Source organism: Perognathus longimembris, chromosome 14 (genome assembly GCF_023159225.1).
Source record: "Perognathus longimembris pacificus isolate PPM17 chromosome 14, ASM2315922v1, whole genome shotgun sequence".
NCBI lineage: Eukaryota > Metazoa > Chordata > Mammalia > Rodentia > Heteromyidae > Perognathus > Perognathus longimembris.
The window spans coordinates 62,134,000-62,147,867 of NC_063174.1; the positions used below are offsets into that span (position 1 = coordinate 62,134,000).

Genomic DNA, 13,868 nt, shown 5'->3' on the forward strand with positions numbered 1-13,868 from the left:
CCTGCGCCCCTGGGCCTGAACCCCGCCCCTGCGCCCCTGGGCCTGAACCCCGCCCCTGCGCCCCTGGGCCTGAACCCCGCCCCTGCGCCCCTGGGCCTGAACCCCGCCCCTGCGCCTCTGGGCCTGAACCCCGCCCCTGCGCCCCTGGGCCTGAACCCCGCCCCTGCGCCCCTGGGCCTGAACCCCGCCCCTGCGCCCCTGCGCCCCTGGGCCTGAACCCCGCCCCTGCGCCCCTGGGCCTGAACCCCGCCCCTGCGCCTCTGGGCCTGAACCCCGCCCCTGCGCCCCTGGGCCTGAACCCCGCCCCTGCGCCCCTGGGCCTGAACCCCGCCCCTGCGCCCCTGGGCCTGAACCCCGCCCCTGCGCCCCTGGGCCTGAACCCCGCCCCTGCGCCCCTGGGCCTGAACCCCGCCCCTGCGCCCCTGGGCCTGAACCCCGCCCCTGCGCCCCTGGGCCTGAACCCCGCCCCTGCGCCCCTGGGCCTGAACCCCGCCCCTGCGCCCCTGGGCCTGAACCCCGCCCCTGCGCCCCTGGGCCTGAACCCCGCCCCTGCGCCCCTGGGCCTGAACCCCGCCCCCGGGCCCGAGCCCGCACCAGCACGGCTCTGCACACCTGGGTAGGGTGGGCAGAATAAACGCAGAGCTGCTTGGGCAGGTGACAGCCAGACCAATTGGAGCTCTGACCAATGTTCACCTACTGCCCGGCAAAGATCACAAACACTGTCTGGAGCAAGAATGTGTTCCAGAGCCTCCACTGCTTTTTACCCAACGTGTCCAGCGATCCAGAAAATAGCAACTGGCAAGTCGAGACACCCCCCACCCACCCATATAAAAATGGAAAGAAAAAAAAGAGAGAGAGAGATCCAAGGATGACCCTACTGTTGAAGCTGTCTGATTTTCAGTGAGCAGCAATCCATGTCATTAAGGAAAATTGATGACAAAAGAGAACTAGAACATACAAGAGGAAGGAATAACACCAATCTCTCATTTGTCCACATGCGTGCAACAGCCGCACTGCACCCCCACGAAGATGTGCACCTGCTGCCGTCGGTGAAAAACGTCCACGTCCACAAACGAGACCATCGAGCTCCATGGCGCCCAGGGCAGGCAAAGGTCCAGGGAAGGTCCGGGAGGGCGGGAGGAGAGGTTAGGGTGGACACCTCACAACCAGGCTTGTGGGGATCCAGCCCTGGACACGGGCTCCGTGCTGGCCCTGCTGAGGCAGTGCTGCCCCCTGGTGGCCACGGGCGGGAGGCGTGGTCCACACTCAGGACCTCTGTCTAGGCCCCAAAGGCCATTGCTGGGGCAGAGGACATTTTCCTAAGTGAGGTCTGCATCCTCATTTGGCTGGGCTGGCCGCGGGGAAGCGGATTTGAGCATCTGACTACCGTTGACCCCTAGCCCGGCCAGGCACAGCGTCGGGTTAACGTTAACCTTGCGGTTAGTGAACCCAGCAGCTCTGGGCTCACTGTCACCATTGCCAAATTCCAGGGGGCATTCCCGGCAGGGGACGTGAGCTGTCCCCTACAAGTCCTGGGGTATTGTGCTTCCAGGCAGAGATGCAGGGTCTCTGTCCACCCTTCCCCCAGCTCCACCAGAACCATCCACAATACGCCCCAGTGGGTGAGTGGAAGGATAATGGAGGGAGCAAGCAAGTGTAGCTCCCTCTCAAGCTTGGTTAACCCCTATGGTGACCCAGAACTTTCCGTTAGATAGATCCAACTATGAAAGGTCTGTAGTTGGAGGTGACAGAAACATGTAACCACCAGGAGAGGAGAAATGTTTCCAGGAAACTGGGCAAGGTAGGCCTGCAGCCACCCGCTGCCCGAAGGCCCCTGCCGGGTGAAGCTAGGCCCTTCGCAGCGCCCTGCCTCAGGGGCCGCACCCGGTTTCCTTCCTGGGCGCCCCCTCGCCCAACCTGGAGCCGGCCTGGGCCTGGTCACAAGAGCGTCCCACGGAGGCTGTCCGGGCCGGAGCACATGGCCCACGCCCGGGAGCCCGGTGAGACCCCTTCCCCAGAGGGTGGCCAGGGTGTGGGCTCCAGGGCCGCTGGCCTGGGGGCAGGGCTTCTGAGGAGGGGACTGGCCCGCCCCAGGCGCCCCAGGGGGGTGGGCGTGGTCCAGGGGCCAGGCCTCTCCACCCTGTCTCCCTCCCTGAATTTGGAGAACAGGCGTGGCCCTGGCCTCTGCCTGGCCTCATCCTTCACAGCTCTCAGGCAACCAAGAGCCCACCCCACCCCCACGGGCCTAACTTCCTGAAAGATGGACACACACACACACACACACGCACACACACGCATACACGCATACATGCACACACACACACACACACAGAGGAGATGGCCTAACTTCCTGTAAGAGACATGCACACGCACACACGCATGCACACACGCAGAGAAAACTGCTCACCTGCTCAGGGAAAATTGCTCTGTCCCTTTTGGAGGGGAAGTTGAGACCAACACGTGCTTTTGCACTTCTGTTGAAAGTGTCTCTCCCCATCCCCGTCTCCCAGTGGGGCTGACAGCAGCCTCACACACACAAAGGCCGCCTCCAGCCCCTGGCCCTGCGCGGGAGGATGAGCGGCGCCTGGTCGGCTCAGCATCCCCGCCTTGGACTCGCACCCGCGTCCTGTGTGAGGCGTCTGCGGCCAGGGCCTCAGGCAGGGGCGAGCCGGCCCCACAGGGCCCGCCGAGGCAGCAGTCCTTGGCCTCGCTGGGGGAAGGAAGACACCAGTGTGGCCGGGCCTCCCTCGGGGTCAAGGGGGTCAAGGGCTCGTCCTGCAAGCCCCCCCCTCCGGGGTCCCGGCAGCAAGGGCTCCTGCCCTGCAAGCCCCCCCCCCCCGGCTCCCGGCAGCAAGGGCTCCTGCCCCTCGCAGCGCCTGGGCTGTGCACAGTGTCCCAGCCCCGATGGCTGGTGCCTGGTGTGGCTCACATCACCTCTTGGGCAGAGCACAGGGCGCCCCAGGAGCATGGCAATCGTTGGGGTGAGGCATTTAGAGACGCACAGGAAATAAAGTCATCACTCCGCTCTGCCTGCCTGCCATGGGCTAATGGCCCAGGGAGCCAGCCGGGATGAGCCCAGGCCAAGAGCTCCCTGCTGGCTGCATGCTCCCTCTCTCTCTCTCTCTCTCTCTCTCTCTCTCTCTCTCTCTCTCTCTCTCTCGCCTGCGGGCCGCCTGCTGTCTCTGGGCTGCCAGGTGTAATGACCTAGGAGCAGGAAAATCCACAGAGGCACGGTTAAAGGGGACGATGGAGTTTTATTAGTCTGTCTGCAACGGCCTTGTCCTGGGCTACCCCGGAACTAGGGGCAGCTGCAGCCTCCAAGGGGGTGAGTTCTTCCTTTCTTCCTCTCCTCAGCCCTCTCTGCTCTCCTCAGCCCTCTCTGCTCCCCTCAGCCCTCTCTGCTCCCCTCGGCCCTCTCTGCTCTCCTCAGCCCTCTCTGCTCCCCTCAGCCCTCTCTGCTCCCCTCGGCCCTCTCTGCTCTCCTCAGCCCTCTCTGCTCTCCTCAGCCCTCTCTGCTCTCCTCGGCCCTCTCTGCTCTCCTCGGCCCTCTCTGCTCTCCTCGGCCCTCTCTGCTCTCCTCGGCCCTCTCTGCTCTCCTCAGCCCTCTCTGCTCTCCTCAGCCCTCTCTGCTCTCCTCGGCCCTCTCTGCTCTCCTCAGCCCTCTCTGCTCTCCTCAGCCCTCTCTGCTCTCCTCAGCCCTCTCTGCTCTCCTCGGCCCTCTCTGCTCTCCTCAGCCCTCTCTGCTCTCCTCGGCCCTCTCTGCTCTCCTCAGCCCTCTCTGCTCTCCGCGGGCCTCTCTGCTCCCCTCAGCCCTCTTTGCTCTCCGTGGCCCTCTCTGCTCTCCTCAGCCCTCTCTGCTCTCCTCAGCCCTCTCTGCTCCCCTCAGCCCTCTCTGCTCTCCTCGGCCCTCTCTGCTCTCCTCGGCCCTCTCTGCTCTCCTCAGCCCTCTCTGCTCTCCGCGGGCCTCTCTGCTCCCCTCAGCCCTCTCTGCTCTCCGTGGCCCTCTCTGCTCCCCTCGGCCCTCTCTACTCCCCTCAGCCCTCTCTGCTCCCCTCAGCCCTCTCTGCTCTCCTCAGCCCTCTCGGCTCTCCTCAGCCCTCTCTGCTCTCCTCAGCCCTCTCGGCTCTCCTCAGCCCTCTCTGCTCCCCTCAGCCCTCTCTGCTCCCCTCAGCCCTCTCTGCTCTCCGTGGCCCTCTCTGCTCCCCTCAGCCCTCTCTGCTCCCCTCAGCCCTCTCTGCTCTCCTCAGCCCTCTCGGCTCTCCTCAGGCCTCTCCGCTCCTCAGGCCGGGACTTGGGCCTCTCCACTGCTCCGCAGGCAGAGCTCGGGCTTCTCCTGTTCAGAAGCCCTGGCTTGGCCTGAGGTGAGGCCGGGCACTGCGCCGCCCCAGGAAGGCACCCCTTGCTGCCTTCTTTCCTCGGCGTCTCTCTCCCTCTCTTCCAGATCCCCTCCCTCTGATAGCCCACCCCACCCCAAGCCGGAGGGTGTGGCAGCGACCTCCGTGCGGGGCGGGGCTTCCCTCGGGTTCTCACCCAGGAGCATCCGGGCCCCTGGGTGCCGGGGTGAGCCATCACCCGCCCCGCGGGGGAGCCTGGCGCGCGGCCCCAGCGGACGGAGGCTCGGGGACGGTGGCTTTAGGAAGGCGCGGTCACCCGTGTGTCCGAGTGGCATCGCAGCCGGGACGCTGCCCGGCGGGCTCTCTGCCCCAGCCTCCGTGCCTGCCACTGTCCCCTGCGGCACTGTCCCCCGCCAGCCTCCCTGGGGGCCACGGTGAGTCCCGGGTGGCTGGCTGGGACCGCGATGGGCGGGCGGGACGAGGGGGCACAAATTGTTTGTTAGTGTGGTGGGTGAGCTGGGCGCCTCTGAGGCCCGGGACTGTGGGAGCCCGGGGGCACTCGTCCTCGCGGCCCCCTCTTTCCACCTCCGGTAGACTCTGAACACTTCTTGCCTAGAGTGTTCTGTGGCCAGGACGTAGAGGATGGGGTCAGCCACGCTGTTGACGGTGCACAGGCAGAGGAACAGCACCGTGACGCCGTACAGGCCGCCCTCGAGGGCGCACAGGGCGGCGGGGTCTCCCCCGTGGGAGGAGAAGGCGGCAGCTCTGACGAGGAGCACCACGTGGTAGGGGGAGAAGCAGACGAGGAAGATGGCCACCACGGCGACGGCCAGACGCCTCACGCGGGCTTTCTGGGCGGCAGTCAGACCCGCGCTCACCCGGATGCTCCTGAGGATGCGGTGGTTGGTGAAGGCGAGGACGGCGAGAGGGAGGGCAAACCCGACGGTGAACCGTGCGTAGTGGTAGGCTGCGATCCTCCCGCTCATCTGCAGGGGCTCGAAGCAGGACTCCCTCCCGGGCTCCATGTCAAACACCGGGTAGTGGACGAGCCCGACGAGGAGGAAGATGGAGCCCGCGATGGAGGCGGCGGTCCTCTGCCGGCGGAGGCCGCGGCTCTCCAGGGCGTACACCACGGCGGTGAAGCGGTCGCAGGAGATGCAGCACAGCAGGAGGATGCTGATGTAGATGTTGCAGAAGAAGATGTAGGCGGTCGCCTGGCAGGCGCGGGGGCCCAGGGTCCAGCGGTGCCGGTTGTGGATGTAGACGGCCCAGAGCGGCAGCGTGCTGACGTAGAGCAGCTCGCAGAGGGCCAGGCCCAGCAGGTAGACGGACAGCACGTTGCCCCGCAGCACCTGCAGCCACGCCAGCCAGGCGGTCAGGCCGTTGGCCGGCAGGCCCAGGGCACACACCGTGCTGTAGGCCACCACCAGGACCATCCTGGTGTCCTCAAAGGACACGTTACAGATCTCCGTGGAGACGTCCCGGGGCCCTGGAGAGGCAGGGCTGCTCGCTGCGGTGGAATTCCCTGTGGGACAGAGATGGAGGTGAAGGTCAGAGACCTTGCAATCCCTGGGAGAGGCCGGTGGTCGTGAGGAAGGCAAAGCGACGCCAGAATACGTACACCAACTGTTCAAAAGTCTCCCGCTGGGCCAGGCTCCCCGGCCCCTGCCTATAGCCCTAGCCTGAATCCTAGCTACTTCAGGAAGTAGAGATTGGAGAACCACAGTCCCAGGCCAGCCAGGTGTAGTAGTGCTCAAGACTCCACTTCAACAGAGGGGCCCGGCACCTGTAGGACGATCAAGACCCCACCTCAAAACTAACCAGAGCAAAAAGTGCTCGCGGCATGGCTTGAGCAGTGGAGCGTGCACCAAGTCCAGCAAGCACAGAGCCCGGTGCTGAAGGAAGATTCTAGATAAGTTTGCAAAGCGACCCTTAGCTCCTGCGTGTCCAACACACTGGCTTCGTGAACAAGAACGCAGGGTGCACACCCTGGGAGACCTTGTGACTCGTTCAGGTCAGGTGCCAAGAGCGTTGCTTGTGTTTTTAACACAAGTGCCTAACTAAGCACATATTCTCCACAGCGTCTAGAGTGAGGGATCACTGCTACCCCCTTCTAGCGTCTTCCATGCTCCTACCTCTCCCTCCTTCCCTGCCTCCACTCCCCACCACAGGCCCTACCTCATCCTAATGTATACTCTTATTCCTTCTTTGCCTGCCTGAGCTATCCGTTGCTGAGTTGATTTACAGTGCCTGTTGTGATGGTGGGTTTGGCCATGTCTTGTTGTTTTCTTCACATTTGCTTTGTGTATCTGATGCTTTTGGTAACTGGTGCACAGGAATTAGAATGTCGCTGTTATCCTGGTGAACTGGCCCTCTCACCGTTATAATCATGATGATGGGAAGAATAATGACCTGCCCTGGAAGATATCGATCACCCGAGCGAGGTGATCTGGCTGAGAGGAAACAAAGGCTGCTGACAGAATCGGGACCATTGATCAGCTACCTGTAGTGAGGGAGGCTCAGCCTGGATTACCAAGTGGGTCTAGTGTATCTCACAAGGATGGTTGAACGTGTGAGAGGGAGAGAGAAACGATTCAAGTGAGGTAGTGAAGGAAGCTGGAGTATTTAGTAGAAGACCAAAGGACCACATCCAAAGACCACAGGGCCTCTAAGGCCTGGATGGGCAGGAAGGGTCTGCCCTCGGGGCCTCCAGGAGGAGACAGTAAAGCAGACTCCTGGAGTGATGTTTTCTTGGCCTTCTCTTTGAACACAGGTCAGAAAGAAGGCTCAGCCACTCAGGATACAGCGTTCAGCTCCCACCTCACTCCAACAGCCAAGAAGTTGCTAGAGGTGAGAGCTCAGGCATGAGGGAAACACACCTGGAGCAGGGTGTCCCGGCCCCACGCAGGCCGGCTCCCGGTCCCCGCTGGGGTGTGGCCGCCGGCTGCCCGGGACGGGAGCCAGGGCCGCAGGGCTGCCCAGAACCGGTGACTTGGTCCCAGCTGCTTGGATCCATTCTGGATTTTGGTCATCCAGAAATAGGGGATGAGCACCACCTGGGGGTGAGCATGCCCACCCCTCCTCCCATCCCTCCCCCTCCCCCTAGCGGGCCACCTTGGGGAAGGTGACCCAAGGGAGGAGCCTCAGAAGGGGAGGGTGGCACTGAGGCAGGAGAGGGACCGGCTCCCTATTGTAGCTCCTGAGGTGCCCACGGGGCTCCCAAGGGAGCGTGGCAGCCGGAAGCCCAGTCCTGGTCGCTTACGGTGGACGCTCGAGCAACAGCGCTGGGGGCCTTCCTTCTGGCCCCGGCTTTCCACGTCCCAGGGTCTGGGTAGGACACCTCTCCTTTTACCATCTCCGCGTCAGGCCTCACTGGGGAGACCTGCCTGTTCCTGTTTGAATGATGAGACAAAGGGAAATTCTTGTGACCCCTCTTAAATGTTTAAAGTCAAAGGGGGTCTCTCACCTGTGACATTTGCAGGCTCTGGCCTCAGAGTGGCTTTCAAAAAGGTTTCATAGGACATGTCATGCGTTTTGTCAGTCCCGTGGGGACGCGTATGCTGGCACTTTAAAATGACCTGGAGGAAGAGGGGGTTGAAGTTGCTTTAAGAAGGAACACACGACCAGGTTGATCACCATAGCCAAGGTCTGGAATCAGTCAGACGCCCCTTAACGAACGAGTGGATCTACACAATGCCGCCTATATACATGGTGGAATTTTACTCATCCACACAAAGAATGCTATAGCCTCATTTGCAAAGAAATGGAAGGACCTGGGGGGGGGGGGAGATGGTAAGTGAAATGAGTCAGGCTCCAAGGGACAAAGGACACATGTTTTCTCTCAGATGTGGAAGCTAGAATTAACTCATAAATGTGTAAGTAAACACTTAAGTAAGGTAGCCAAGTGTGCACCAATGATTAACTTACATATGATAGAGTCAAGGGAGAACTCAGATGGTGTAATTCCTTAGAAAAGTGAACTCACAGTCCAACAAAATGAACACCGGGCAAAGAATATGAAAGGTGGAGGCTGGGGTCAGGGGGAGGGGGGATAGGTGAATGACAAGAGGGAGGGGAGAGAACACAGTCATAAAGTCAATGTCTGCCTTGAAGTTAAGCCAAGGGAGGGAAAGGGTTGGGTTGGGGGGGGGAGGGGCTCGAGGAAAGAGGTGATGCGAACCAAGATGCATCGTATTCATAAACTGCCTGTGCGGAGTGGCGGCTTCTTTGCACCGCTGCTCAAAGATAATAAAAATTACAACTTAAAAAAGTAACACTGAGGGGCTGGGGATATAGCCTAGTGGCAAGAGTGCCTGCCCCGGATACACGAGGCCCTAGGTTCGATTCCCCAGCACCACATATACAGAAAACGGCCAGAAGCGGCGCTGTGGCTCAAGTGGCAGAGTGCTAGCCTTGAGCGGGAAGAAGCCAGGGACAGTGCTCAGGCCCTGAGTCCAAGGCCCAGGACTGGCCAAAAAAAAAAAAAAAAAAAAAAAAAGTAACACTGAACCACACCAACTCAATAAAACGATTCAGGAGTACTGGGGGCATGCCTGTCAGAGTGAGCTCGCCCTGTGGGACACAGCAGCCCCTCCTCAGTAGATGGAGGACTCCCCATTGCAGCTCTAAGGGCCCTCAGGTCAGGACAGTAGCTCCCGGAGTGGTCATGGCTACGGGGTGTTTACTGTACCAAACACTCTTTTGGTATAGTTTGAAGTTTCCCATCATGAAGTATTTAGAGAGCAAAAAGTGCATAAAGATGTTACTTTGCGTCAGATGGCGAAGAAAGAAAAGAACTCCACAAATCAGCAAAAGGCAGCTGTCAGGGTTAATGAGCGTCGATGCATTTCCTGTATGCTGTAAATGGATCGTGGTTTTCATTTACGGATTCTACCTTAACAAACTGGGAGAGGGAGAGCAAAGCCAGCAGACGTTCGCAGAAGCAATGAAGATGGTTCCAGCATCCACACGTGAACGTTTCGTTTCCTGCCTCTTAGAGTGGCGGAAGTAAAGAACTGGGCTTGTCTCCACGCAATGGAGAGCAAGCCACTGTACTGACAGAGGCAACTTCAAAGCATTTGCAAAATTCTTCAATGTGTTTGACCTTTAACCTACTCAGTTCTCGTCTAGGGATTTTTTTTTTCTGTGAAAACGATCCAAGATGTGTCGGTACCAGTGGCTCACTCATGCCTGTAATCCCAGATGCTCAGGACGCTGCTAGCTGAGGTCCAAGCGGGGAGCCAGCCCAGGCAGAAAAGTGTGTTAGACTCTTATCTCCAACTAACCAGTGAAAAGCTAGAAGTAGAGCTGTGGCTCAAGTGATAGGACACCAGCCTCCAGTGAAAAAGCCAAGTGAGAGAGAGCACACGCACACACACACGCACGCGTGGGTGGACACACACACATGCACGCGTGGGTGGACACACATGCACGCGTGGGTGGACACACACAGACATACACACGTGGGTGGACACACGCACACACGCACGCGTGGGTGGACACACACACGTATACCCACCAAGCTGTGACGTGTTTGTGACCAGACCTGTGCCCCCTGCCCAGAGCCCAGCAGATGGAGCGGAAGTAGCAGTGGTCCTGTCTCTCTGCCTTCTTCCCCAAGTCTAGGGGAAGGCATGAGGTTAAACCCATCCTCAGACGCTGTGACTCGACCTCCCCACACCCACCACTGGCTACTGCCCTCCACCAGGTGGAGACCACAGGTAGCTCGTAGTGCAGAGGGGTTCCTCCAGCACGTCCACCAGGCCCACCATGTCCCCCAGGCCCACCACGTCCACCAGACCCACCACGTCCCCCAGACCCACCACGTCCACAAGGCCCCCACGTCCACAAGGCCTCCACGTCCACCAGACCCACCACGTCCACCAGACCCACCACGTCCACCAGGCCCACCACGTCCACCAGGCCCACCATGTCCACAAGGCCTCCACGTCCACCAGACCTCCACGTCCACAAGACCTCCACGTCCACAAGGCCTCCACGTCCACCAGACCCACCACGTCCACCAGACCCACCACGTCCACAAGGCCTCCACGTCCACCAGACCACCACGTCCCCCAGACCCACCACGTCCACCAGACCCACCACGTCCACAAGGCCCCCACGTCCACAAGGCCTCCACGTCCACCAGACCCACCACGTCCACCAGACGCACCACGTCCACCAGGCCCACCACGTCCACCAGACCACCACGTCCCCCAGGCCCACCACGTCCACCAGACCCACCACGTCCACCAGGCCCACCATGTCCACAAGGCCTCCACGTCCACCAGACCCACCACGTCCACCAGACCCACCACGTCCACAAGGCCTCCACGTCCACCAGACCACCACGTCCCCCAGACCCACCACGTCCACCAGACCCACCACGTCCACCAGACCCACCACGTCCACCAGACCCACCACGTCCACCAGACCCACCACGTCCACCAGGCCCACCACGTCCACCAGGCCCACCATGTCCACAAGGCCTCCACGTCCACCAGACCTCCACATCCACAAGACCTCCACGTCCACAAGGCCTCCACGTCCCCCAGACCCACCACGTCCACCAGACCCACCACGTCCACAAGGCCCCACGTCCACAAGGCCTCCACGTCCACCAGACCCACCACGTCCACCAGACGCACCACGTCCACCAGACCCACCATGTCCACAAGGCCTCCACGTCCACCAGGCCCTCCACGTCCCCCAGGCCCACCACGTCCCCCAGGCCTCCGAGGTCCATAAAGCCCCATATTGTCTCTGATGCCTACAATGCCCCGATGCCCTGAGGCCCGCAGGACGGCAGTGTCCACAGCCCATTGCGCCCGCGGGACCGTGGAGCCTGACCTCAAGGTCGCTCGGCAGGCTGAGCTCTCGTCGGTGGACGCGGTGAGGCAGACCGGACCCGAAAGCCCTGGTGTCACGCGATGACGTCACCCCAAGGCCCAGGCCCAGGGCCGGGGTCACGCAGCCGCTCCCCCCTGCCTGCCCCGGCCCCTGCCCCTGCCCCTGCCCAGCACGGCACGCCGCCACTTCCCCTCCCGTCCCAGCCCCCACCCAGCTGCCACGACGGTGCAGCTCGCCTTCCAACCACACTTTCCTTCCTGCGCCCCACCCGCCGCCGTCCTCGCAACGTCTCCTTTCATGCGGGGGGCCTGCCGGCCCGCCGCCCTCGGCCCACCCCCTGTGACCGCTGCGCTGCGCGGCACTGCGCTCCGCAGGCAGACCCGCCTCCCCGGGGGCGCCCGCCCCACCCCCCGAGGGGCACAGGGCCGCAGGGCTGCGGGGGAAGGGCTGCGGGGGAGGCCGCCCCCCACGCTCCGCTCGGCCCCGCGGCTCGCCGGACCGTCCGGTCGTCTGGAGCAAGTCCACTGTGGGTCGTACGTTCAGATCGACCGGCGAGCGCGGAGGGCCGGCCTCCGTCCCTGCGCTCTCCCTCGGGGTGCTGCCCGGATCTCCCCGCGTCTCCGCCACGCCCCCCGCCCCGCGCCCCCCCCCCAACGTCCTCGGGAGCTCGCTCACGCCAGCCCGGGCTTCTGGCAGGAGTCGCCGGGCCGCCGGTGCCCCCCGCCGCCCGCCACCCGCCCCCCGCCCCGTGGCGCCGGCCACCCCGCCTTCCCCGCAGCTCTTCCGCCCTTCCCAGTTTGGTGGGTTTGAAAGCTACGTACGGGTCGGACCTCTTAGCTTCCACCTTCCACCCTAGCCACGCAGGAGGCCGAGAACCGAGAACGCGGCTTCCGGCCGGCCTCGGCGGAGAGACCCGAGACACCTCATCCCCGTGAGCCAGCAGAAGGCCGGGGTCGAGGACCAAGCCCCGACAGGAGAGCCCCGGCCGGGAGCAAGAGAGGCAGGCAGGAGGCCCCGAGTCCCAGCCCCAGGGCCAGCATCAAACGTGCACGCCGCGCTATCTGCAGACTCATTCGAGGAGCGTGAGAAGAGGAACGCTTGCCTGCCCCTGTGCCAGCGCAGCTGGCCTGAGGCCGCTCGCTTGGGGTTCAGTCATTTCAAAGCCTGCCCGGGGTTCCCCTGCCTAGCTCCCTAAAGGCAAACGATGGCCCACATCGAGTGGCAAGCAAATGGCCTTTCAAGTAATAAGGTGGAAACCTGAGGCTTGCCGAAAGGTCGCCGGTCTTTACCAGAAGCTGGGTGGTTTACAGGGAAAGTGAGTCACGCCGGTGACCTCTGCACTCTGAACACGCTCGGTCCTCGCCCAGGGAGCCCTCCCCACGTCCTTCACGGTCAGTCCTCCTGTGCCATGCCCCGCAGGGTCTAGGGGGCCCGGACTCCACGGGGACGCTTCTACTTGGTCGCTGTGGGCTGGGTCTGCGTGCCAGCCATTCACACGTGTCATCTTCCTCCCATCCAGCCTGGCACTCCCCTACCACAGAGTACCCTAGACAGAGAGACACCAGGAGCAACAGCCGACCCCCCCCCAGTCCAGTCCTCCTCAGCCTGGACACCTTGAGGCGCCACCGGGCTGCCCAGGAACCCAGCAGGACCTCCGGAGCCTCCCTACCAGGTACCGGGGACCCCAGGCCTAAGAGGCCTTTCGCCCCGAGCCACAGGGTCTTGCCGAGGCTGAGCGGCCTGCCCCCCTCAAGTCCCGCCACGCCGCCTGGGCAGCTCTAGCGGGCAGGGGCTCCTCGGCCCACCAACCACGCCGCTTGAGCGGTGCAGGAGAGGCTGAGAGGAAATGCAGCCCCCCCAGAGCCCCCCCAGAGCCGCCGGAGCCGGAGAGCAGGGGTGAGGGGGAGCCAGAGGGAGTCGGAGGAGTGGGACTGCCCGTGCTCCACGCCCCTTGCCCTCCGCGGTGGGCACCGTGCCCCCGGCTCTCTCGGGGATGGCACGAGCACCAGCCAGCCACCTTTGTCCCCTCCCACGGCGGGTGGAGTGGGCCGGGCTCCGGCCTCGCCCACCCTCGGAGCTCGGTGACTTGCCTGCGGACCCGGATCCTCACGGCCAAATGCACCGGGCCGGCCCAGAGAGCGCTCAGGAAACCGCAGGTCCTCGCTGGCTCACCCCGAAACTCCCCTACGCGGGTGGCGTCACCTCGCGGTGACGGGCGCCCCATCGCTCTGTCGCTTTCCCGACGCCGGGCCCACCCTCTGCTTGTGGAGGACAGGGCCGCCAGGGCGCAGCCCGGGTCCACTCCGTGACCAGCAGCGCCTCGGGAGCAGCGCCGGGGGCCCGGCACCCCCGGCGGAGCAGACCTCCCGCCTGCTCCCACGCGGCCCGGCAGACAGGGCGGGACACCCAGGAGGAGGGACCCAAACAGCACTGAGCTCCTCCGAGCTGCCGGGGCCCCTCCGACGCCCTGCCCTCCCTCGGGGCCCTGCAAGAGGTTCAACCCTTCCTTCCTTCCTTCTGCTCGGCTCTCTTCCTCCCAGAACCAGCCCTCCCCACCCAGTGGCTCTGCCAGCAGTTTCCAGGAAAGACTGGAAGGGGGGCGGTGGGAGTCACTGGACTCCCTCACTAAGGGCCACCTGGCCTGGTGGGTTCTGAGGCAGCCCATGGCCTGCGGAGCCCTGAACA

The 13,868-nt window shown here is 63.1% G+C and overlaps 1 protein-coding gene across 1 annotated transcript; it reads right to left on the bottom strand.

The window, feature by feature from the left end:
• Nucleotides 1-4,279: 4,279 nt before the first annotated feature.
• On the bottom strand, nucleotides 4,280-8,019 carry LOC125363061 (probable G-protein coupled receptor 132). Its single transcript, XM_048362037.1, has 2 exons — nucleotides 7,801-8,019; nucleotides 4,280-5,859 (listed from the first exon to the last, which is right to left on the bottom strand). The coding sequence occupies exons 1-2, from the start codon at nucleotides 7,856-7,858 to the stop codon at nucleotides 4,280-4,282; spliced, it is 1,638 nt and encodes a 545-aa protein (XP_048217994.1). The 5' UTR covers nucleotides 7,859-8,019.
• Between the last annotated feature and the right edge of the window lie 5,849 nt (nucleotides 8,020-13,868).

What these genes read in the sequence shown, in the direction of transcription:
- LOC125363061 (XM_048362037.1), bottom strand. Translation starts at nt 7,858, where the DNA reads ATGTCCTATGAAACCTTTTTGAAAGCCACTCTGAGGCCAGAGCCTGCA. An exon ending in AGAGCCTGCAAATGTCACAG is followed by an intron (nt 5,860 to 7,800) that starts GTGAGAGACCCC and finishes TCTGTCCCACAG; the next exon opens with GGAATTCCACCGCAGCGAGC.